Source organism: Melanerpes formicivorus, unplaced genomic scaffold (assembly GCF_026170545.1).
Source record: "Melanerpes formicivorus ecotype bairdi unplaced genomic scaffold, bMelFor1.0.p_v2 SCAF_35, whole genome shotgun sequence".
In the NCBI taxonomy this organism is placed as follows: domain Eukaryota; kingdom Metazoa; phylum Chordata; class Aves; order Piciformes; family Picidae; genus Melanerpes; species Melanerpes formicivorus.
Genome location: NW_027142387.1, coordinates 5,580,020 through 5,605,560, shown reverse-complemented (window position 1 = coordinate 5,605,560; position 25,541 = coordinate 5,580,020). Strand labels below are relative to the sequence as shown.

General features: G+C 47.3%; 1 protein-coding gene across 1 annotated transcript in view; it reads left to right on the top strand.

The window, feature by feature from the left end:
* ITGA8 (integrin subunit alpha 8) overlaps positions 1-25,541 on the top strand; it is a 91,685-nt gene that overhangs the window by 8,231 nt on the left and 57,913 nt on the right. Inside the window, exons 3-13 of the mRNA XM_068156971.1 lie at positions 3,875-3,975; positions 4,930-5,053; positions 7,345-7,406; positions 8,804-8,849; positions 11,264-11,389; positions 13,403-13,447; positions 14,764-14,807; positions 15,741-15,797; positions 15,990-16,042; positions 21,536-21,741; positions 23,867-24,058. Of these exons, the coding sequence (XP_068013072.1) occupies positions 3,875-3,975; positions 4,930-5,053; positions 7,345-7,406; positions 8,804-8,849; positions 11,264-11,389; positions 13,403-13,447; positions 14,764-14,807; positions 15,741-15,797; positions 15,990-16,042; positions 21,536-21,741; positions 23,867-24,058 (1,056 nt within the window). The remainder of the gene's footprint in view (positions 1-3,874; positions 3,976-4,929; positions 5,054-7,344; positions 7,407-8,803; positions 8,850-11,263; positions 11,390-13,402; positions 13,448-14,763; positions 14,808-15,740; positions 15,798-15,989; positions 16,043-21,535; positions 21,742-23,866; positions 24,059-25,541) is intronic.

Below are 25,541 nucleotides of genomic sequence, written 5' to 3'. Positions count from 1 at the left end.
CTGACTCACCTTTGCTCACTGATGGCTGCTAGGACTGGAACCTTACCTGGAAGAGCTGCAGGTGCATTACACAGCTGGATTTGTGGCTTTGATTATCACGGAATCACAGAATGGTCTGGGTTGGGAGGGACCTCCAAAGGTCGTCTAGTCCAACCCCTCTGCAGTGATCAGGGAGATCCCCAACTGGAGCAGCTTGCCCAGAGCCTTGTCCAGCCTGACCTTGAATATCTCCAGGGATGGGGCCTCAACCACCTCCTTGGGCAACCCATTGCAGTATTTCAGCACCCTCATGGTGCAGAACTTACTGCTAACATCCAAAGCATTATTTTCCTATGTTAAGTTTGATTAAAATGTTTTATTTGCTTTGGTTCAAGTTGTAACAAATGCTGTGTTGCCTTTTGATTTTCAACAGCTGAAGGAACCAGAGTGAAGCATGGTCAGCATTAGCAGAGATGTGTTTCTTATGCAGTCTGATGACTACAACAAATAAATATTTGCAAGAGCAGTTGGTCTGATTCATGCCTGTTGCACAGCTTAGAAATGTGCTGGCTCAGGGACTCAAAGAAGACCAGTCCCCAGAGAAAGTGCCAGGCTCAGTGGGAGGTGTGCAGGTGATGGGTTTGCATTCACACTTGCTCCGGCTTCAGCCTTTAATTCCCAAAGATCAGTCTCTGCACTGCTGTCCTCACACAGCTTTACACTTTACTGCCTGGATGCAAATTTTTCTGCTTGTTCAGCTACTGCTTTGGGCAACTAAAGGGCCTTTCCCCTTTGGTAGCCCCTGGGTACCTGCAGTCTAAAGGCTGGGTGCAGGAACATTGAAACTCATGTTTCATCATATCCAGAGCTGCTTCCGAAGCTGGACTGAAGGGCTGTACCAGTACATAGGAGTCTTGGTTCCTGCAGTAGAAAATTAGATGCTCTTGAGTTGCTGAGATGCAGCTCCAGGATGTCCTTGCACCTAAATTTATACTTGAACCTCTTTCTGCCCTCCATGTACCCCTGGGTGTCTGGGCCTTTGCCTGCAGTAGAGTCTCAGGCGGTACAATGAAGAGTGGCTCCAGGGCTGAGTTTCCAGCCAGCTTTGTGAGTCATCCAGACTGTTGACCATCTGGAACAGCTCCTGGGCTGGCTCTGAAGCAATCCAGCTGGTACTCAGGCACTCCCTGGACTGCTCTGTGGACAGGCTCAGGCGTTGCATGCCCAGCCCAGCTGCTACCTCCTTCACTAGGTCACGTATCGTGATACACGATAGCCTGGACTCCGGCCCAAAAGGGGCCAGGCATTCTCCTCCAGAAGATGGCATGTGAATGCAACCTGAAGTCAAGCCAAGGTTTTGCTGCTCACAGAAATATGTCATCAACATGGACAGAGGGATTGAGGCACTCTCAGCAAGTTTGCCAGTGGCACCAAGCTGTGTGGGGTGGTTGACATGCTGGAGGGAGGAGGTGTCATACAGAGGGACCCAGAGAGGCTGGAGGGGTTGGTCAGTGCCAACCTCAGGAGTTCTACAAGGCCAAGTGCAAGGTCCTGCACCTGGGTTAGGACAACGCTCAAATCCATGTGGGGCTGAGAATGGTTAGGGAGCAGTGCTGAGAAGGACTTGGGTGTGCAGGGTGAGGAGAAGTTCAACATGAGACAGCAACATGAGCTGGCAGCCCAGAAACCATCCCTGTGCTGGGCTGCATCCAAAGCAACATGGGCAGCAGGGGCAGGGAGGGGATTCTGCCCCTCTGCTCTGCTGAGATCCCAGCTGTAGTCCTGTGTCCAGCTCTGGAGGCCCCATCACAAGAAGGACATGGAACTGTTAGAGCAGGTCCAGAGGAGGCTGCAAAGGTGTTCCAAGAGCTGCTGAGAGAGTTGGGGCTGTTCAGCCCAGAGAAGAGAAGGCTCCAGGAAGACCTTAGATCAGCCTTCCAGGGTTTGAAGGGGGCTACAGGAGGCCTGGGGAGGGACTTTTGAAAAAGACATGGAGTGATGGGACAAGGGGTGATACCTTCAGACTGGAAGAAGCTGGATGGAGATGAGACATGAGGAAACAATCCTTGCCTGTGAGGGTGGTGAGGAACTGGAACAGGTTGGCCAGAGAAGCTGGGGAGGCTCCAAGCTTGGAAGTGTTTAAAGCCAGGTTGGCTGGGGCCTTGAGCAAGCTGCTCTGGTGGGAGGTGTCCCTGCCCATGGCAGGGGGTTCGAACTGGGTGATCTTTAAGGTCCTTTCCAATCCAAACCAGTCTAGGATTCTATCATTCTATTTTTTTAAACACTCAGATAACAGAGTTTTGAGGAATGTCCCAAAGCCAGCAATAACAACTTTGTTTTTGTTAAAACTGGGTTGGGATTTATCCAAGTAAAGGAATAGTTTTCATCAGGCTCTAGTCTAAGGCAGTTATCTGTGGCTATCCACTTGGGTAGAAAAATAAAGAAAATACTTGTAGGCCATGGCTATTCTGAGGTTCTCAGATGTTTGCTTTAGGAGGAGAAGAGCTGAGCCCTAGATTGTGTCCTCAGTTTTAAGTGGATAACTAGCTCAGAAGGGGACATTCGCAGTAGCTTCATTCACAGCCTTGACGTCTAATTGATTGAAGTCTGTCAGGGCAGGCTGGTGACAGTCCCCATGTGTTCAGACAAGGAAGCTGCTCAGATAGCTCCATTCTGGTGCTGTTACAAGGGAGCAGCAGCTGCCCCACAGCAATCTGAAATACCCAGGGGTTCTTACTTCCAAGAGGCTCAACTCTCTTTTGTTGAGCCAACTGCATGAGTTTCAAGTCATCACAGTGCAAGGTCCTGCCTCTGGCTTGGGCCAATCCAGCAGGGCAAAAGAGGGGATTCTGCCCCTGGACTCTGCTCTGCTGAGACCCCATCATGAGTGTAAATCCATAGAATATAAGCTGACAGGTTTTTTATTACATTCCAAGGCAGACAGTCTTTAGTTTTATTTTCACTTAGAGTGAATGAAAAGGATTGATTCCTGTGTTATCCCTCCTGATAGGAACCAGAACCCAAGGCAAGGGCTTGCAGATAGAAGGGGGGAAGAAGGGGTCCTGATAGGAACCAGAACCCAAGGTAAGGGGCTGCAGATAGAAGAGGGGAAGAAGGAGTAACGCCCTGCCTATGTATAAATGGAGAGTTCATTAGGAATGGCTGGTAAGGGAGGAGCAGAGCCCAGGAGCATGGGAGGAATCAGTTCACTTCAGAGAGGTGGGGGTGAAAGGAAGGGATGTCTGCTTTTTATTAAAGCCTCAACTGCATTAGAATTGGCCTGAGCCTTTACCCAGCTGTCTTCTCTTATGCTGACATCTGCAAGAGTATATGTAAAGCACCATTAAGAAGCTGTCTCTTGTGACAGTGTGTACACATGTAATTCTGTTAAAAACCAACTCCTTTGCTATCAGTAGTGTTGGCCTTTGAGCAAGCCTGCTGAGCAATGGCATTTGTTTGACAAAAACTAATTATGGAACATCCTTTTTACATGGGAACCTTCTACCACAGATGAGAAGAGTGCTTGAGAGCTTTTCACCTGATTGTTGTAGGTTCTTTGTCTGAAATGCCGGGTAAATATTTTTGGTAGGGTTTCTTCTTCCAGTCCTTTCTGGTTGGTTTGGTTTGTTTGTGTTTTGCTTGCTTGCTTGTTTGTTTGTTTGTTTTGGTTGGTTGTTTGTTTCCCCCCTCAAGCTTAAATGTAATGATTTTGCATTTTCTCATGTGAATTGAAGCAGGTTTCCACTGCCCAGTGAAAACCTTCCATGGTGCTAGGATGTCCATTTCTTAAGCTGGTGGTAATAATATATTGATTAGCCTGGTCCCTCATGTGTGTAGTTCTTGGGGTGGTACTTTGTCAAATCAGCTGTCAACATCCTGCTTCCTTCTTTGTCAGACAACAGGAAAGTGAAAGTCAATGGCACCAGGGAGCCTATCGAGTTCAAGACAAATCAGTGGTTTGGGGCAACAGTCAAAGCTCATAAAGAAAAAGTGGTGGTAAGTCCTCTGCATTTGGTATTCATTTGGAGCTGATGTTTGTTTTTCTCAGCTGTCTAATAGCTCTCTGTGTGTACGTTGTGGAGACAGCTCTATGATGATGCATGAATTATAAACCAGATGATGTATAGAGCTCAGGAAATGAAAGCAGGCTACAAAGCCAGGTTGAAATGATGAGGACAAGATGATCCCACTGCCATGTGGAGACAGCAGAATGCCAGCTTGCTGTGCAAGGGATTGGTGTTTTTTGTTAAACAGGTAATGGACATCTTCTAGAGATAGCCAGCAACTGATAGCTATACATAAGACATTTTTTGTGTTATGGGTGCAGAGGGGGTTGAGAGCAGCTCTGCAGAAAGAGACTTGGGGGTGTTGGCTGCTGAGCAGCTCCCCATGAGCCAGCAGTGCCCTCATGCAGCCCAGGAGGCAGCTGTGTGCTGGGCTGCATCCAGAGGAGTGTGGCCAGCAGGGCAAGAGAGGGGATTCTGCCCCTGGACTCTGCTCTGCTGAGACCCCACCTCCAATCCTGCCTCTAGTTCTGGTGTCCCCAGCAGAAGGAGGACATAGAGCTGTTGGAGTGAGTCCAGAGGAGGCCACAAAGATGATCCAGGGGAGATTTAAGTTGGATATTAGGAAGAAGTTCTGTGAGGGTGATGAGGCACTGGAAGATGTGAATGTCTCATCCCTGGAAGCATTTAAGATCAGGATGGATGAGGCCTTGAGCAAGCTGGTCTAGTGGAATGTGTCCCTGCCCATGGGAGTTGGAACTGGATGATCTTTAAGGTCCCTTCCAACCCAAAGCATTCTATGATTGTATGGTTCTCTTTTGTCACTACATTATGCGCAGTGCCACACAAATGCTACAACACCAATCCTCCTACGCTGCTAACAACTGCATTTGCCAGATGCTTGAGTGTGTGAAAGGTCCAGGTGACCTTATTTCTGTTCTGATAGGCTTGTGCTCCACTGTATCATTGGAGAACCCTTAAAGACAGCCCTGAGAAGGACCCGGTGGGCACCTGCTATGTAGCAGTTCAGAACTTCAGCGCCTATGCTGAGTATTCACCTTGTCGCAACAGTAAGTGTGGATGGGAGCAATCTGCTGTTGAGGGAGGTGATACTCAGTGTTTCCAGGCTTCCACTCGTGGTTGAATGGAAGCTGGACATTACTGCATTGGGTGGGGGAGTTAAAGAACAATTGACTGTAAATCATATACCTGCAAGTGGACACTTCATTGTGTAATTGAAAGAGGAGGAATTAAGTAAACTGAGCTTGTACAGTTACGGTGATGAGATATAATTGATGTGGTTTATATGGCTTGAAAAGGCAGCAGGCAGACCTAGATAAGAAGCAGACAGCATTTTAAACCAATTACTCATGCTCATGTGGAGTATAAATCTCTCATCACAGGATCACCATCTGAAGAACAGGCTCTGCCCAGAAACACACAAGCCTGTCTCACTGTTGTGCCCGCATCACCTCCAACAGCTCATTTCTGAAGAGCTTCCAGCATGGAGGAAGGGCATGCCCATCAGCACTGCTGCTCCACAGCCTGCTCTGTGCAGTTCTGAGGCTGTGGCAGCAAGCTCTGTGCCTTACCTCCTGGGGAGCAGGTTAAAACATTGCCCATGTGTTTAGAACCAAGTGTAGTCTCTTATAAGTGCCACATGGTAGGTTAAATCCACACTCACCCTGGTTAGCATCTTCTGCCTAGGTTTTGAGGCTGATTGTTAATGTTCTCCTTACCTCAGAGCTCAGATCATTAAGAGCAACATAAAGTACCCAGTGCCTTTGCTGAGCTTTGGGCTGGGCAGGGAGTGGGGCACTCCCAGGTCAGAGAACTCTTCTTGCAGTTAGTTTTCTGAAGCCATGTTGTAAGACAGCAGACAGCATGGGCTTGCCTCCTGCCTCTGGGATGCTGCTCAGTTTCCCTGGGATGGGTGGCTGCTCAGGTTGTACAGGCTAGCCAAGAGCAGAAGTCTGAATGTAATTCCTTGTGACAACAGAGACCCTTCTGCTGCTGCAGCTGGCATTGGAGCCATGTGCACAGGAGCTGATTTCAGCCACACCTTTTAACTGTTCCTATGCTGCCAAATCTGCTCCTGCCTTTGGGGTCTCAGGGACTAGTTTGCCAGACATGTTACAGGAAAAGTGGACACTAACTTGACATGATGAAAAGGTTTCTCTGGGGTGAAGATCTAGAGACAGAATCAAATCACATAGCTGGGTGTTCCTGGCACCTGACAGATGTGTGATAACCTAACCCAGTAATACTCTTCATGGTCTATCAGATCATATGCACACTACAGCCAAGTGAGAAGTTTGTATGTGTGTCCACTGCTGCTCTGTGGCTTTCCTTTCCTCACCTTGCAACATGGTCTCTGAGCTGAGTTGTGCTGTCATGTCTTCCTTCTAAAGCCTAGTCCTGGTTCCTGGATGGACAGTCCAGAGAGAAGCTGGATATGTGAGCAATGGGGACCATTTGGGTCTGCTTCTGCTGTCTCACTGGGGTATTGCCAGAAGCTTATGACATTTGAAAAGAGATTTCAGGTGGCCATTCCTGCTCTCAGTTTCCCAATCCTGCAGACTCCCAGTGCTCCCAGGAAAGCCCTGAAATGCATGGCAACAGACTTTGCACAAGTATGTCAGGATGTGGAGGCTGGAAATGAAACTGGACATAAGCAGGAAGGCTGTTTGTGCACGTGCAGGGGGGCACCCAAAATGGTGCTGCACTTCAGGCCTCACTGAGCTAGTGTGGGTCAGGGAAAGGGCTGGCCCTTGTGAGGGCCATGTGCCCCTTTCTCTTGCCACAGCAGAAATAAGCAGTGTGTTGACTGAGCACTGCCCCATGTTGACTCATCCTGTCTCAACATCTTTTGGAAATGCCTTGGTAAACCCTTCTGTGTTTACGGCAGAGCAGACTCTGGTGACTATTCTGGGGTTTCTTCTTGTTTACTTTGTACCTCCAGCCAAATTGAAACTGAATCCCTGATGCTTGTTGCAAGAGTCCTTCTTTGGCCATGAGAGGGGAAGGTCCCAAGTAGCTGGTCCTGTTTTTCCAAATCCTCGCAGGGGGCTACATGTTCAGGGTCCTGCAGGAGGCCTTGATTTGCTCTGCCTCTGAAGAAGAGGAACACATCTTTACACAGCCTTTGGTAGTTCTGCATTTGGAGCCTCACAGCTCCAGGGTGTGTAAGCTGTCTCCCCATGCACTGTGGAATCAGTCCCTGGAGGTGTTTAGGACCAGGCTGGATGAGGCTTTGAGCAGCCTGGTGTAGCAGGAGGTGTCCCTGCCCATGGCAGGTCCCTTCCAACTCAGGCCATTCTCTGACTCTGTGAATAAAATGCTTCTCCCTTCATCATTGCAGGCAATGCAGATCCTGAAGGACAAGGCTTTTGTCAAGCAGGTTTCAGCTTAGATTTTTATAAGGTGAGATTCTGCTTCTGCATTGCTTTGACCATATGTAATTCTGTGTTGCCCCTAATATTCAAGCACTCTCTCACTGCTGAAGTGTTTATCCCCTGTGCTGTTGCTTGGGGAAAGTTTGGTGAAATTCTTGCAAGTTCTTTCCCCCTTTACAAGCTTCAAACTCTCTGGGTTTGATAATAAGAGAAATCCTGCAGTCAGCACTTTTTATCTCTTTGCAGGACTCCTGTCTGACTCTGTTCAGTCCAACTTAGTGAATTATTAGGAATAATGTTATGTGCTTCTATCTCAGTCTGTTCCATTTACTGTGCTTCCCAGAGACCTGATGTTCAGGAAGCAATGGACTGGCACTGAAGAGGTCAATAGCTTGTGTCCAGATGCTTTTGGAGGCAGACTAGGTCTCTGGTGGACCTGAAAGTAGTTAAGCAAAAGATTTGTTCTTACATGCCAAGAGGGTCCAGAAGCAATATTCTGTAACTGTTGTTGAGCTGTACTGCAGCCAGCTCTGGAGCCTTCAACACCGGAAGGACATCGACCTGACAGAGAGGGTCCAGAGGAGGCCACGAAAATAATCAGGGGCCTGGAACACCTCTGCTGTGAGGACAGGCTGAGGGAGCTGGGGTTGTTCAGCCTGCAGAAGAGAAGGCTCCAGGCAGACCTAACAGCAGCCTGCCAGTACCTGAAGGGGGCTGCAAGAAGGCTGCAGAGGGACTGTTTGCAAAGGCCTGCAGGGACAGGATGAGGGGCAGTGGTTTGAAATGAGAGCAGAGCAGATTGAGATTGGATGTGAGGAGCAAGTATTGCCCCATGAGGGTGCTGGAACACTGCAACAGGTTGCCCAGGGAGGTTGCTGAGGCCTAATGCCTGGAGATCTTCAAGGTGAGGCTGGAGAAGACTCTGATCAAGCTGCTCTAGTGGAGGATGTCCCTGCTGAGTGCAGGGGTCTTGGACTGGATGAGCTTTGGAGGTCCCTTCTGACCCAAACCATTCAAGGGTTCTATTGGCGCTCATAACATTGATCACTGCTACTGTTTTCAGTGTTCTGGATAATGTTACTCACATTGTTACTACCTCATTGTAGGGTGGACATAAGGATATTTCTCCTGTTGACTGAATGTGAAGAGCCTCTTTTGTGCTACCACAAATAACAGCCATTTTTAGAATGCTGTGTTAGTGCTAAAAGCACGGTGTCCTGCATTCATGCACAGAGTGATCTTAACTTGATCTAACTCTGAATTTTCCTGCACATCCATGCACTTAGCTCCTTTCCTTCACCAGGCTTCTCCCTCTTTGTCAGGATTCAGCTATTCTTTTGGTCATTTAAATTGTTTTTCCTCTCCATGCTTTCATATTGTTGTGTTCTTTTGCTGTGTAATTGTGTTCAATTCTGCTTTTTGTAGAATGGAGACCTGATAATAGGAGGGCCTGGTAGTTTTTACTGGCAAGGTAGGTTCATCTGGCTGCTTAACCTGACCTTGGAAGTGAAGTGGGAAGTCGTGTGGAAAATGTTGTTCAAGATTTCCATTGTTTTCTCAGTTTAAAATAACCAGTCCCTGGTCTTAGTTTCAACCAATATCCATCAGAAGAAATGCTTAACCATAAACTGAGAATAAAAATGAGTCAAGGAAAATTCAGGAGGTAGTTTGCTTATGAAGTGAAACAAATGAGTCAGGCCAGTCCCAGGCACAGTTCCAGGCTGGGTGCAGAGGAGGTTGAGAGCAGCCCTGAAGCAAGAGCCTTGGGGGTGTTGGTTGCTGAGCAGCTCCCCATGAGCCAGCAGTGCCCTCATGCAGCCCAGGAGGCAGCTGTGTGCTGGGCTGCATCCAGAGTCTGTGGCCAGCAGGGCAAGAGAGGGGATTCTGCCCCTTGACTCTGATCTGCTGAGACCCCACCTCCAATCCTGTCTCCTCTTCTGGTGTCCATAGCACAAGAAGGACACAGAGCTGTTGGAGTGAGTCCAGAGGAGGCCACACAGATGATGATGCAAGGGCTGGAGCACTTCTGCTGTGAGGACAGGCTGAGAGAGCTGGAGTTGTTCAGCCTGGAGAAGAGAAGGCTCCAGGGGGACCTTAGAGCTGCCTGCCAGGACCTGAAGGGATCCTACAGGAAGGCTGCAGAGGGACTTTTCCTGAGGGTGTCTAGAGACAGGACAAGGGGGAATGGTTTGAAGCTGAGGCAGAGCAGGGTTAGACTGGAGCTGAGGAAGAAGTTCTTCAGTAGGAGGGTGGTGAGAGTCTGGAATAGGCTGCCCAGGGAGGCTGTGGCTGCCTCCTCCCTGGGGTTGTTGAAGGCCAGGCTGGATGAGGCCTTGAGCAGCTGAGTCTAGTTGAGAGGTGTCCCTGCCCATGGTGGGGAGGTTGGGGCAAACAATCTCTGAGGGCCCTTCCAACCTGAGCCATTCTGGGATTCTGTGAAACAGAAATAGCTGGGTTTATGTTGGCATTCAGCACACTTGTCAGTTCATAAACTGACATCTTTCCTAGAAACGCTGCAGTTACAAAGAAGATTTGTACAGCAGATGTAATCTTTTCAAAGTGTTTGTCACTGTTTGTTTCTGATGCTTTTGTTGCTATCTGCATTTGGTTTTGGTTCATCTGTGGTATCACTGTAGCTTCCAAGATGTAGTTTCTCATTGTAGATAAAGGCTGAAGTAGTTTTGTCAAAGGGTTAAAAGGATGGTTTTGCTTTAACCTCTTCTGCCATGTGTGCCTTAGCTGATTCTCAGGCTCTGCCTACCACCTTGCCCATGGTCACCCTCATGGGTGTCTGGGTTTGCACTGCTGCTAAAGGAGGAGGCTCTAATTGGTGTGATGATAGGGAGTTCAGAGCTTTGAATTCTCCATCGAGGAATTGCTCTACAGCATCTGCGCTGTACAGCACTGAGGGTTGGCTGAACCTGAATACTCTGGTTTGAGTCTAGCCCTGAGGAGAGAGACTTGGGGGTGCTGGTGGACAAAAAGCTCAACATGAGCTCTCAGTGTGCACTTGCAGCCCGCAAAGCCAATCAGATCCTGGGCTGCATCAGGAGAAGTGTGGCTAGCAGGTCGAGGGAGGTGATCCTCCCCCTCTACTCAGCTCTGGTGAGACCCCACCTGGAGTACTGCCTCCAGTTCTGGAGCCCCTATTACAAGAGGGACGTGGAGGTGCTGGAACGTGTCCAGAGAAGGGCCACAAGGATGATCAGAGGGCTGGAGCACCTCTCCTATGAGGGCAGACTGAAGGAGTTGGGGCTGTTCAGTCTGCAGAAGAGAAGGCTCCCAGGTGACCTCATTGTGGCCTTCCAGTATCTGAAGGGGGCTTACAGGAAGGCTGGGGAGGGACTGCTCAGGATCTCAGGTAGTGATAGGACTAGGGGGAATGGAATGAAGCTGGAGGTGGGGAGATTCAGGCTAGATGTGAGGAGGAGGTTCTTCACCATGAGAGTGGTGAAACCCTGGAATGTGTTGTCCAGGGAGGTGGTTGAGGCCCTGTCCCTGGGGGTGTTTAAGCCCAGGCTGGATGAGGCTCTGTCCAGCCTGATCTAGTGTGGGGTGTCCCTGCCCATGGCAGAGGGGTTGGAACTAGATGATCCTTGTGGTCCCTTCCAACCCTGAATGAAACTATGAAACTATGAAACTATGAGTCCTCAGCACCTTGGAATGGGCCTGGAGATATTTCCATGATGCTTTGATAGAGTCTCAGTGCCTGTTTCACAGATTTATGTGTTCTCTTGGGACTTTCAGGGTAGTGAAGGCGAAAGATTGAGAGAAGGTGGTGTACCCTTTGCATCTGCGCTGCATGACCTGATCTCCTGCTAGCCCTGTTTTGCAGAGCCTGTCTCTCCCTTTGCCCCTTTCACTGATGGAGCTGTTTGAATGCAGGTCAGGTAATCACTGCCAGCGTTGCAGACATCATTGCCAACTACTCCTTCAAGGACATTCTGAGGAAGCTGGCACGAGAGAAGCAGACAGGGGTGGCACCAGCCTCATATGATGACAATTACATGGGTAAGCTGAGCTCTGTGCCAGTTGGCAATACATACCAAAGCAAAACAAAAAGCATGGGTCTTGTAGAAATGTGAAGACAAGCCTTGAATTAGTAATGCCCTAATTGTGAGAGGACTTAGACATGGTTTGCCTTATTAATGCCCTAATTGTGAGAGATTTTAAACTTCTTTTGCCTTAAGCACAACCACAAACCAGTAGCTTGCTGGTTACCTCAGTGGGATTATGAACATTATTAACATTATGCATGCTTGAAGGTTGAAGTCTTAACTGGATCATTAGGTTTCCTGTTATTTGCTCTTAAATAATTAAGCAGAAATGCAAATTTCCCCCCTTTATATATACATATATGTATTTATTTTCATTCCAGGATGATTGGTTGAGTTTAAAATAATCAAAGACTGCTTCAATTTTGAATAGGTAAAAGAAGACTCAGTTCTACAGCATTTTGTACATCACTGCCTAAATGCCCAGTTCATTCTCACTGCTGTTTAAAAGATACAGCTGAAGGAAGCAATAACAAAAATCACTTGGAAGATGTTATGCAGTAAATAGAATGAAGACTCTTTAGGTGCCTTTAATTAGTAGTGATGCCTAAGAGTTTGCATGATGTTCATGTGGCTCCTGCAGGTAAAAATGTTTTTCTTCACATGATTGCAAAGAACAAAAGGTGCAGTGAATGTGAAAGCAGAGATGCATCTTCTCATCTCTTGCCCATGAATTGGGTTCATCAGTCCCTAATCCAATCCAAATGTCTTGCCCCTGGTCAGTAGCTAAGGGTGCACTGTCAGCCACACCGGAGGGTTGTGCTGCCATTCAGCAAGACTTAAGACAGGCTGGAGAGTTGGGCAGGGAGAAACTGAATAAAATTCAACAAGGGCAAATGGAGAGTTTTGCACCTGGGAAAGAACAACCCCTTGGATCAGTATAGGCTGGGGACTGACCTGCTGGAGAGCAGTGAAGGGGAAAAGGACCTGGGGGTCCTGTGGATGGAAGGTTGACCATGAGCCAGCAATATCCTCTTGTGGCCAAGAAGGCCAGTGCCATTCTGGGGTGGATCAGAAGGGCTGGGGTTAGTAGGTCTAGAGAAGTTCTCCACCCCCTCTGCCCTGGTGAGGCCACATCTGGAGTATTGTGTCCAGCTCTTGGCCCCTTGGTTCAAGAAAGACCTCAGGGTCCAGTGCAGAGCCACAAAAATGATTAGGGGAGTGGAAGATCTTCCTTACGAGGAGAGACTGAGGGAGCTGGGACTCTTCAGTTTGGAGGGAGGAGAGTAAGGGGTGACCTCATTAATGCTGATAAATACATGAAGGGTGAGTGCCAAGAGGATGGAGTCAGGCTCTGCTCAGTGATGCCAAGTGCCAGGACAAGGGGCAATGGGTGGAAGTTGAGGCATAGGAAATTCCATGGAAACATGAGGAAAATTTTTCTCACTGTGAGTGTGACAGAACACTGGAACAGGCTGCTCAGGGGGGTTGTGGAGTTGTCTTCTCTGGAGATACTCAAAACCTGCCTGGGTGCATTCCTGTGTGATCTACTCCAGGTGATCCTCCTCTGGCAGGGGGGTTGGACTGGATGAGCTTTCAAGGTCCCTTTCAGCCCCTAACATTCTGTGATTCTGTGATCTCTCAGGTTTGCTAAAGCCCCAGGAGCTGCTAATCTGCATCTCTGGAAATGTGGCTTCCAGACAGAGCTAACATGGGACACACACACTCCAGAGCAGTGATGGAGTGTCTGCTGGTTTGCCAGAGAAATTGTTAAGAATGAATGATTTAGAAGCTGGGGGTTTTTTTTTGGAGAAAAGGGAGAGATTTAGTATGCATCCAGACCTACAGTTAATTTAGTCATAATAATGTGATAAACAATTTTCCTTTTCCCCACACAGCTTTAGTATACTGCTGCTGGAAAATATGCATTCTGATGGTCAAATCTGAACAGTCAAATCTGCTTGGGTTTGCATGGGTTTTGAGGGATGTGGTTTACCAAGTGTTTTGCTTGTAATTTGTGTTTAAACAGGATACTCAGTGGCTGCTGGGGAATTTACTGGGGATTCTGAACAAGGTAAGAAGCTGTAGCTCTGAATGGCAACCATTTGCACCTATGAAATTCCTCCTTTTGGGGCTCTGTGCAGGAATATAGCTCTTTGTACACTTGAAACAGTGGTGAGACTCAAGCTGCCTCAGAGGCAGATAGTTCCTCAGAAGGTCTAGCATAACAGAGCAGAAGTTAACCCAGAGTCTGAATCTCTTATGGCATTGTGCCCGTGCATCTGCTCAGCAGTCAGAGCCATGAGAGCAGGGTAGGTGGAGGCCTCCAGGCTCACTGCATTTAGCAGGTTTGGTGCCCAGTAGTGATGAGTGGAGCCAACAGTGTGGTTCTGTGCTGCCTGCCAGACCATATTCAAAGTACTCACCTGCTCAGAGCCTGCTGGACTTCTGGCTGGGCAGATGCAGCGTGGGTTGAAAGGGTCTCTGTGTGCTGAAAGCAGACTTACGGCTGCCCACAGAAAGCTTCAGGAGATAACATTCAGCTGTTTCTGGACAGAGCCCTGCCTCTTGGCCTTGGGAGAGTTTCCCAAGCTGCCTGTAAGGATGAGGTGCCTGGGGCAGTTCATTACCTGACCCTTTTCATATCTTATATTCTGCTTCACAGGCATAATGCAGTGAGAACAAGTTCTCTGGGCTTGTTCCCCTTCCCTGGCCTTACATTTAACAGCAGGAGACAGAGGAATTGAGTTCTTTTTATTAAAACATGGGCTAGAGGGAGAGATTCTACAGCAGGATGGAGTGTTCAGCTACTCCCTGGGATTAGGAAAAGGGAATGCTTCTTAGTATCATGGCATCAAATGAGATGACAGATGAGATAAACTGTTGTGCAGGCAGAAAGAAAATGAGTGTTTGTAAGGACAGTTGTGTTTAGCTTCTGTGCTCTCTGTGTGATGTCATAGTATCATAGTTATCAGTCAGGGTTGGAAGGGATCACAAGGATCATCTAGTTCCAATCCCCCTGCCATGGGCAGGGACACCCCACACTAGATCAGGCTGGCCAGAGCCTCAAGTGATTGTGGTCCCATCAATGCACAACTGGCAGGTAATGAGCTGGCTTGTCCTGAGGGCTTTATTACTGTGCTGTGCTAAGCAGTGCTATGCAGAAAGAGATCCCTGGGGGAGTGTATTCAGCAGTTCAGATCTAATATGCACCGAATGACTGATAAAATGCTATGTGTTAACTGTCTTGAAAGTGATTTACAGGTGTTTGTGGTACAGATAATGAATCAAAATGCTGAGGGCTGGGTATCTGGAAAGGGTATGGGGTAGAGGTTGCATGCACCACTGGGACAGCAGAAGCAGTTCATTGTGGATTATTTCTCCTTGCAGAGTTGGTTGCTGGAGTCCCAAGGGGAGCACAGAACTTTGGCTATGTATGTACTGGACCCACATTTTATCCTTTTTGGAGTGAGAAGCTGTTAGACTCTGTGGAAGGTTAAAGGCTGTGTTACATTTTCTGTCTCTTTGGTCCTAAACGTCATAATCAGAGAAAACTGCCCCTGACTTCACCCTCAGGCTTACCTTGCCAATTTGAGCTTTGAATATTAAGTTCTTGGTCTCTTCTGAAGTCTGTTAGCAACAGGCAATCATTAGCATGCTTTGAACATGACCATTACCCCTCTGCCTGCCTAAGCCTAGCATATCTTATGTGCAGTGCTGTGTCCACAGTGGAGCGAAGTCCTAGTTCATATTATCCCTCCCCAGTGTTTATTTCCAGTGCTCTCAGTGTACAGACCAAATGGCAGGTGCAGCAAGTCACAAGGTGCAGTAAGAAGCAAAGGGAGCCAACAATATCCAGGTGTGGATACAGCTTTTACCTTGTAGGGAAAGGTTCCAGAACTAAGCTGGCTGGCAGACAGAGATCCCAGCCACAGGCACATTCTCTGCTTTGGGGGACTCCAAACTCCTTGTGTCTCTGAAACTGCCTCACAGCAGTTTTCAGAAGCAAGGTGTGGTATTTCTGTCTGCCTGTGCCCGTGGATGTGGCTGTTCCTGGTTTAAGGTTGTGTTTTCCTGCAGTCCCTGATGAGCTGATAGTGTGAGATTTGCTGCTGTTCCGTGTCCAGTGAGAGCAGAAAGAATGTTTTCCACGTTTTATTCTTGGGAGACCTGAGACTCATAAAGCCTCAGTGGTTTGTTCAAGATCATACAGGAAAGCTCTGGTGAGACAGACAGAAAACAACTGGTTTGGTTTTATTTTCTTGGCTCCTTGGACCATCTTTCAATGCATCAGACTGGCTTGCAGTGATGTTTTGCTGTAGCATCTCCATGTGTGCTTGAAACTTTCCATCTTCTTCTGTTTTCAGGTCTCAATTATTAATTCTTCAGACTTGACCTTTATCCAGAATTTCACTGGTGAACAGGTAATGTCAGGCAACTGTGTGATGAAATACTCTGTCTCTAGAGAATGTTACTTCATTAACATAGCTTCAATCATACGTGTGAAATTGTTTCATTTTTAGAATGAATGACCATAGAAACAAAGATTAGCCGAAAGAAAGCCCTTTGAAACTGCAGTCTGATCTGAAAGCCTGTCTCTTGTTTTTTGTTTCCAGATGGCATCTTATTTTGGGTACACAGTTGCAGTAGCTGATGTCAACAATGATGGGTAGGTTACCAAATCCATTCAGCTCCCCTGAACACTCCTAGAAGCAATGCCTGATACTGATTACCAAGCAGAGAGTTTTCAGGTGCTTGGTTTCTCAGCCATTCTGTTCTTGTTGTTCATGTAGGCTTATCTTTGTGCAGTCACCATGGCACAGGTGTTTGCAGGCCTAGTTTGGCTCAGTTGATCTTCCTGAACCTAAATTCAAAGCAGTGTGGCAGAGCAGGAACATCCAAAGGCTTAGAAAATAGCTACAGGCAGAAGCACAGCAAATAAGCAGTGGTAGCTACTTCTAGGAGGAGACAGGTGAGAGTCAAGAGTTCCCTCTCCTGTTCTCAGAAGTAGGTCAGTCTTCTCTCATAGCTTCACTTCTCCATGGTAAATCTTCCCAATACCATAAGAACCTGCTGGTTTTCCATCCCTTTTCATCATCCAGAGGACCAAGAGGTGTGTGTGGCCCATGGCTGTCAGGACAGGCTTTGTGCTTGCCTGGGGAAGAGTGTGGCTCAGCGCCCAGGGTTGTACCTGAGGCACACGAGGATTCCAGGCCCTGCTGAGCTAAGCCCTTTGTCTGATGAAACATTGTTGGAAGGTCAGGATTTTAGTAAGTGAATATTGATACACCACTCTGGGGGTTGGACAAGTCCTTGAGTAGCTGAGTCTCGTTGAGAGGTGTCCCTGCCCATGGTGGGGAGGTTGGAGCAGATGAGCTTGGGGGTCTCTTCCAACCTGAGCCATTCTGTGATTCTAGCTTTCTAGCAAGCAGATAAAGATTCCTGAGCTCAAAGTCTTGGAAGCTTGCACAAAGGTGAGTCAGGATTATATTTAGAGCTGTGTCATACTCTTGCCTATTGCAAACTGTCTCAGATATGTCTAATTCATGTTCTCTTCTTGTGATTATTTCTTATTAGGTTCTTAAACACAGTGTATTAAACAATTTTCCTGGGCCAAATCACTGCTTCTGGTCAGTGGCTGGTGACCCTTTAAAGAGTGAGAGGTACAAGAGAAGGTGGTAAAATATTATTGCAGTTCCAAAACAAAAGCAAAACAACCAAATAAAGAAGCTTCAACAGTTTCCCTGCTGGCTTCATAGTGCTCAAATCTTCCCAAGTTTCTGAGGGCAGATTTTGTGCTAGTACCCCAGCTTTTTAGAATTCCTGCTTTTATGGTACAGTCAGGATTAATTTAGTCAGGCCATCAATCCATTGCTGATGTGAAAGGGTGGAGAATCAGTATCTGCAATACAACAGACTGTCAGGGAACTTGCTGTTGAAGCTCTCACTGAAGCAAGCTCTCACTGAAGCAAGCTCTCTTGTGTGCAGGTTATTTCCTGTGAATCACGGGGTTCCTTGGCAGGTCTCAGATGTTCTGTGTATCTCTAAGCCCACTGTTTATGTCAATAATCCAGTCAAACTGCTGCTGAGGCCTGTGTGGTCTCCCAGGCTATATCTTAAAAGAAATTGAATGCCTCTCTCTGAGATCCAAACATCCAACAGAAAACAAAACACAAAAAGTTCTGCATGATAAACATATCTGATTAGCTCTGCAGTCTGGCTTTGCTGCTCTGCACGTGGAGTCAATGGAAATATTTATCTGGAAGGAAGAGTAAAACAGAGAGGGTGGGGGAGGGGGAAGCAGAAGGGAAATGACCACTTCAGATTCACTTGGGTTTCTTGTGCAGCTCAGTGCAGCATCCTGGGCTGCATAAAAAGCAGCGTGGCCAGCAGATGGAGAGAGGGGATTTTGTCCCTCTGCTCTGGTGGGACCTCACCTGCAGTGCTGCATCCATCTCTGGAGCCTACAGCACAGGAAGGACATCGACCTGATGGAGAGGGTCCAGAGGAGGGCCACAGAAATGATCAGGGGGCTGGAGCAGCTCTTCTAGGAGGACAGTCTGAGGGAGGTGAGGTTGTTCAGCCAGGAGAAGAGAAGGGTCCAGGCAGACCTAAGAGAACTGAAGGGGCTACAAGAAGGCTGCAGAGGGACTGTTTGCAAAGGCCTGCAGGGACAGGATGAGGGACAATGGTTTGGAATGAGAGCAGAGCAGATTTAGATTGGATGTGAGGAACAAGTTCTGCACCTTGAGGGTGCTGCAACAAGTTGTCCAGGGGGTCGTTGAGGCCCTATCCCTGGAGACCTTCAAGGTGAGGCTGGCCAAGGCTCTGGGCAACCTGATCTAGCAGATGATGTCCCTGCTGACTTCAGGTAGGTTGGACTGGATGATCTTTGGAGTTCCCTTCCAACGCAGATGATTCTATGAAAGGAGGTAGCAATGGCCTTATCAGTACAAGAACCCTGATAAGGTACATGCAGAAAAGATTAGTAGGAATGGTACTTGGCTGTAATAAGGCTGAGGACATAGCTCAAAATTAGGCTCATCCTAGGAAAAACCTTGGCTGCAGCACCTCACAACTGTAGGCAGGAGAGGGAAGCTGAGGGTATTGCTTGAGCTGCTGTTTCGTTGCCCACTGCTCATGATGAGAAATCCACAGTGAAACTTAGCAAACCAAGCTTTACCATCAGCTTGCAGGCTGCACTCCTAGTAAAGAGGGGAAGAGGGAACACCACGGATTTAGGCTGAAACAGTCCAATAAAACTAGTGGAATAAACTCTTCACTGCTCTCTCATTTGGCCCGTATCAAAGCTTCCCATAGTTATACTTTGACCTCTTGACATTTCCCATACTCCAGCTTTTTATTACCTGGCAGGATGCAAAGAAACTGCCTACAGTCTCAGCAGGTGGTCAGCTTGTGCTTTTATCAGGAGGGAAATGATGCTGGCTGGTTACCTCTCTGTGCTGGAACAGAAAGAATGTGTAATTGATGGTAACTGCAGCATCCCAGTGCAGCAGTGAAAGAAAGCTAATGAACCAGACCAAAAAGCCACTGCAAACTGGATTTTAGCTTTATGGTTTGATATTGCTGTCCAGGGCCTTTAGCTTTTGCTTTGCTCTTCGGGCCTTTTAAAAGGAGTCAGAGCTCCAGGCTTGTAAGTGCCAACTGCTGCATTTGGAAAGCCAGGTGTAATATCCTCCTTCATGAACAAAAATGCCTGATTTTAATTCCACAGGTACTTAAACCCCCATGAGTCCTCCCCCTTGATGTCTGAATACTTTTAAACTGCAGGAACTGGAAGTTACCACTGGCCATAAAGCAGGATAAGCAGCAGCTGCTTATTACCCATTTGGAGAGCAACCAGAAGTGAGTGAGGATGAGGGAGAGCAGGGCAGCTGAGGAACCCTTCCTTTCTGACTCTAGTTCACTGCTGTGACTGCAGTAAAACCAAACCAGCCCACAACCTCAGAACTGCCTGAGGGAGGGCTTGCTCCTGTAGAGGTCTTGCTGAGGCAGCTCCTCTTGACCTACAGAACTCAGCAGTGACAGAGAAAGGGGAATAAGAACAATTAGGAATGGAAGGCTTTGGTGTAGGTGGGACATGACAGGAGCTGGAGGGAAGGCACAGGAAGTGCTGTGGGTGTCTCAGGACACACTGCTGCCTATAACCACCTGAGAAATTGGTCAGTGTAGTTTAGAGGTCTGCCTTCCTCTCCCCTTTCCCTCAGCACAAAAGATGAGCCATCTAACCTCTGGGATCTTGTCCCTGCTCCTGGACTCTTCACACATTTTATCCAGTCACTAATGTGTTCTAACAAAAATCTTCCCAGAAAAAGAGCCCAGCACCCTGTACATGCAGCTGCGATGCTGTGCTCCCTGCACAAGACTCCAGCTCCTGGCTGCTTGCTTTCTACCTCCCCTGTATTCCGGGTTAGGCTTCTGCTGAAGGAATTTTAGGCCACTGTGGATAATGGATGGTCTGCCACTCTCCAGACACCATTTTAGGCACCCTGGATAGTGCCCTAAGGACTGGAGTTGTAAAGGTATCCACATAGCTACCTGTTTTACATCAGTGTACTGGGAGCTTTCTGGCTCTGAGTATTTTGGTTCCTTGTCACTTCTATAAAAGCCTTCCCTTAGTCTTACAATCCTTCATTTGTAAACTACTCCCTGGAGCCACGCTCATCTTTTACTCCACAGCTTCTGCAGCACATAACAGTGTGGGCTCCCAGTCTTACTGGGAATGGCTGGGCTGCGATGTAATGGAATTCTGGCTGACGGCAGTGCTCCTGGGGGGTGCTTTTAGTGCATGTCCTGTGTCCAATAGCTTGTAAAAAAAGCAGCATTCATCATCTCTTTTTCTTGTTGCTAGAGTTCCATGGCAACTGCTCCAGCTGATGTTCTGTCCCAGCCACAAACATCTTCCATTAGTGGAGGAGGACTTTTGATGTTTAGTGTGAAAGGAAAATCTCACCTCTGATGTCAAGTCAGCCTCTGCTTCCTTCCTTTTTTAGTTATTGATGCCATGGGGTAAAAACTGACCTATAAAACACTGACTAACTGCACCAGAGTGACCTTACATTCTGAGTTGTGGTTTCCTTTATGGAAACACATTGTATAATCTAATGGAAAATAACATTTCTGGAAGTACTTTGTCACAAAGTTGGACTCGACGATCCTCGAGTCTCTTCCAACCTTAGTTATACTGTAATACAATTTGTAGAGTGTGTAAGCTCTACAATGTGATTAAAAGGCTTTTAGGTGAGATATTCTCTACTAAATTCTATGCTTTGTAGCTTAGAACCATGGTGTATAGCTGTGGTAAAGTGTCAGCTGAGCAGCTCCTAAAGTAGGGTTAGAGTAAGGGTTAGTCATTCGGGTCATTTTTTTCTGTGTCATAAAATACTAGAAGCAGTTGCTCAGAGAGCTTGTGAAGTCTCAGTCCATGGAGATACTTAAAACTGGAGTTGCCACAGCCATGGGCAGCCTTCTGACCATGCTTTGACCAAGCAGTTCTGGGCCCCTCAATTTAAGAAGGACATCGAGACTCTAGAACGTGTCCAGAGAAGGGCAGCGAGGCTGGGGAGAGGCCTTGAGCTCAAGCCCTGTGAGGAGAGGCTGAGGGAGCTGGGATTGTTTAGCCTGGAGAAGAGGAGGCTCAGGGGAGACCTTATTGCTGTCTACAACTACCTGAAGGTAGTCCTGTAGCCAGGAGGGGGTTGGTCTCTTCTCCCAGGCAACCAGCACCAGAACAAGAGGACACAGTCTCAAGCTGTGCCAGGGGAAGTATAGGCTTGAGGTGAGGAGAAAGTTCTTCACAGAGAGAGTTGTTAGGCATTGGAATGTGCTGCCCAGGGAGGTGGTGGAGTCACCATCCCTGGAGGTGCTCGAGAGGGGATTGGATGTGGCACTTGGTGCCATGGTTTAGTAGTCATGAGGTCTTGGATGACAGGTTGGACTTGATGATCTTTGAGGTCTCTTCCAACCTTATTGATTCTGTGATTCTATGATTCTAAGTGTTTGGAGGAGAACTCCTGTAGTGCCTCCTTACCTCAGCTGGCCTGTGGCTGTACTAACATCAGCTTCCCATTTCCCTAAGGCATGAACTGTGTTGCTTGCACTCAGTCTCCCAGTGACACTGGTCTTTGTTTGCCTGTTCCAGCTTAGATGATATCTTAGTTGGTGCCCCTCTCTTTATGGAACGTGAATTTGAGAGCAAGCCTAAAGAAGTTGGGCAGGTTTACCTGTACCTGCAGGAGGGTGCCTTCCTCTTCCAAGACGCGCAGCTCCTGACGGGCACCGAAGTGTTTGGGAGGTTTGGCAGCGCAATCACACACCTTGGAGACCTCAATCGAGATGGATATAATGGTGAGTTACAGCTCAGGTTGTCATCTCTATCTCTGAAGTTCATAATGGCCAAGCAGTGATGGTTGAGTGTCTGTGCAGTGGCTGAAACCAGAATTTTAGCATCTAAATTGCCTTGAAAAGTGACAAGAATTGACGTTAATGCTAATGAAACTGATGCCAAGGGCCAAGCCATGCCAAGTTTACCTATAGGGGGCTGGTCATGGTGGCTACAGACCTGGTTTTTAATTAATATTAGTGTGCTCATTTGCATAAAAATGCTACCTGTTGTTATATGTCTGTAATTATATTGGAATAGCTGAGGCATTACATTGGTTTCAAAGCAGAGCTCTCCTTCTCTCCTCCAGTGCTCAGGCAGGCTTGAGAAGGGAATGAGGCTCAGTCAGGGGAGCTCTCTGCCCACAGTGAAAGAGCTGCACAAGGACAGAGGGAGTGGTTTGGAATCAGCTTCCACTGATACTTAAGCACTGAGAGAAGCAGGCACAGGATGGGACTTTCTTCAGATAGCACATTCACACAGCCAAACTTTCACGTAAGCTAACTGGAGCCTCAGCCCAAGCAAACAGCCCAGGTAAACTAATTTGCTTAATTACATGAGATAGTCTAGAAGCCTTGAGGACCTGGAGTTAGCCTCCTAGATGTGGTCAGTAGCACCTTGGCTTTCCCTCTGTTCATTTTCTTACTTATTTCCAGGATGTTAGAGATCTGCAGAGCAGGCACCTCTGCCTCTCGAGCCCTAAGCAATTTCTCCTGAGGGATGTATCTTGCAGCCTCAAAGGCTGTTGGCCTGCTAATAAAAAATGAATGGACTTAGCCCCTCCTTAACCTCAGGGCTGCTTTTCATGGTGCTCTAGACACTGGACTTCAGGACACATGCGTGGTTCCTGTGCAAGAGATGAATCATGTCAGGAGCCACAGGGTTGTCTTGAGGTTGAGGGTGCACAAAATCAGAATAGCCTCCTGTGGGAAAAAGCCACTGGATTGTGCCAGCTGAGAATATCCCCACTGGCTTGTCCTGGAATCCTGTCATGGACCCAGCTGGACTCCACGGTGGAGACTTCTTGTTCTCCACCTGTGAGCAACAGCAGATGCCTTCAGCTTTTCTGGACAGGGACTGTTGGTGTCCCTGCTCTCCAGCATTCTGGTAGGGGGGGAGGACACATTCTTGCTTTTCTCCCTCACTGTGTGGAAAAGGCTGAGAAGAATCTAGAGCCAAAGTCTTCTGCTGTCTAACTGAAGGTGCCAGACCTTTGGTGTGCTCCTGCCTTTGGAGTGAAGGAACAAATCCCAGGTGCTGAAATCAAGTTTAACAAAAGGAGCCCAGCACCACTTCCTAGATGAGAACTTGAAGATGAAAGCTGTAGCTACACATCCTCCTCTAGTGTTTTCCAATGGCTGGCTCAGCTGGGGTGGCTGCTGCAGCTCAGTCTAGACACCATTCTCTACATCCCATTTGCAGGAACCGAGAAGAGCATTATGAGTTCTGCTCTGCTTAACTGCCCAGTGCCCAAGGCCTCCTGGGAATATTTCTGAGGCAGAAACTTATCATTTTTTCTCCATAAGGTGTTGGGTTGATGTAGATGTAAACATTAAATTCCATTGTTCTCTTTGGCATGCCAAAGCACTGGATGATTGAAGCAGGGTGGAGGTTGTTTGGGGTTTTTTTATGTCTGTGTTGAATATTTTATCTGGAAAAAGAAAATTAATTTTCTCTACCAGCTGATCCTTATTAATAGGCAATAAATGAAATCAAGGGAAATTTGTTTAAAATAATGGAATTAGAAGCAGGCATTTACTGGATCATTGGAATTGTCATGCTTATGAAATGCCCTGCAAATGTGGCAGAGGAATGCAGTGTGGACTGGCTGCTCAGCATAAGGCAATTACCCCTTCATGGCATGTTCTTATTAGCTTTTGGCACAGGAGATTGACACAGAAAAGTCACTACAAACATTTGCTGTATTTGCCTTAAAACTAGAATCCATACAGCAGTACAGAGCCTTGGGGTTCTTCCTTGCATGGGTGTAGCAAAAGCCATTTATGTCTTTTTTTTTTTCCCCTTCAATGGCATAATGTTTGCTGTATTTTAGTGGTGCCAATTCTTTCTTTATCCTTTGTTGTCCTGCAGACATTGCTGTTGGTGCACCCTTTGCAGGAGAAGACAGAAGAGGGAAAGTGCTCATTTACAATGGATACAGTAAGGGGTTAAAGTCTAACCCTTCCCAGGTTCTCAGTGGAGCCTGGGCCTCACAGTCCATGCCTTCAGGATTTGGCTTCACTCTGAGAGGAGACTCAGATGTAGACAAGAATGATTACCCAGGTAAGATTTTCCCATCAGAAAGGGAATTTTTGTCCTGCCATTCTCTGGAAAAAGCATCATCCTTGGACTGCTCCTTTTGGAAGGTAGAGGTCAGAAGAAAGAGTCATGTTTGGATAGCTCTAGCTTGCTCTCCTGAGAGTTAAAATCAGACAAAACAAATACCCCCTCTCCTGTCAAAAGACATGATCAGAAAGGCAAGAAAGGGCTTAACTGGTTACATTAACATAAAACATGTGAAGCTTTTCAATAAAAACTTTAACCCTTTCCCTCACTCCCCAAAACTGAATGCTCTCAGCTTATTGAACTTGTAAGGTCTCCTTCATCTTGGCATTCTTTCTTAATTGGAACCACGTTGTGTTGCAGGAGGGATTGCCTTGGTTGTGTTGCTGAGTTGTGTTTTGCTGTCCAAAGGGATGCTGAGCTATATATAAACCCTTGGTGGCTTTGATCCCTTACAGAAAAGCAGAGAATGCTAAGACATTGCTCCAAGGCAGAGACTTCATTGGGGCCTTTCTTTCCCTTTCATGTTTTCATTCTGCTACACAAACTCTTCCTTTTTAGGTTGCCTTTAATTCTGCTTTATTAGTTTACCTGACATGCTTTCAGATTTACTGAGTTTGTAACATCAGAGCTTCTCTGGGGAGTTATTGAAGAGGCCTGTTTGTAGCATTGTAAGAGTCAGAATGTTGGAGCTGGTTTAAGTCTGCCTGGTTTGACTCTCTCTCCTCTGGAAGCAAATCTGTTCTGCTTCTTTTCATCACAGTTCAGCAGCCTCAGCCAGGCTGTTCTGTTGCTGTGGGAAGTTCATCCACAGGAGAATGCTGATGGTCTTCACTTCCCAAACTTCCTGTGGCATCACTTCAGTTTGCCTGGGCTGTTTCAAGGCTAGTCTTGGCTTTAAAAGTGAAAACTGATTTTTAAAGGGACAGAAATGGGATCTCTCTTACCATTTTGTGATGGATTGTAAAAGCCTTGAAAGAGGAGCAGAAGAGGGGTCCTGGGAAGGGTGTTTACACTAGAAACTGCAGTTCTGCAAACAGAGAAGCTGCCCCTGAGTAATAAAGTGAGGTTATCACAAGACTGAAGTGAGGGATCCTTAACATTGGAGAAAAGAAAAAGCTTCAAGAGCTATCCTGACTCTTTGTTTGCATATTGTTGCTGTTGCTATTAATATGCTTTCATTGTCCATGACTAATGAGGTTCTTCTGGACAATGAAGCTCTTTAAACATGGCCTGAAGCACCCAGAAGGCCCCCCAGCAAAACCAAAGAAAACAGGATATGGCATTCCTGACATTGCTGAGATTGAAAAGATACAGGGAGAGAAGGGGGAGATTCTTTCAGGTCTCCTTTGAGTCACATGGGGAAGAAGGAAGAGTAAAAGCCCACCTAGGACATTGGGGCACTTTCTGTGTAGCATCTATGTGTCAGTTTGGGTCATGGGTCTCGGTCTTTCTCAGTGTGCACTGCTGAGCTGCTGCAGTC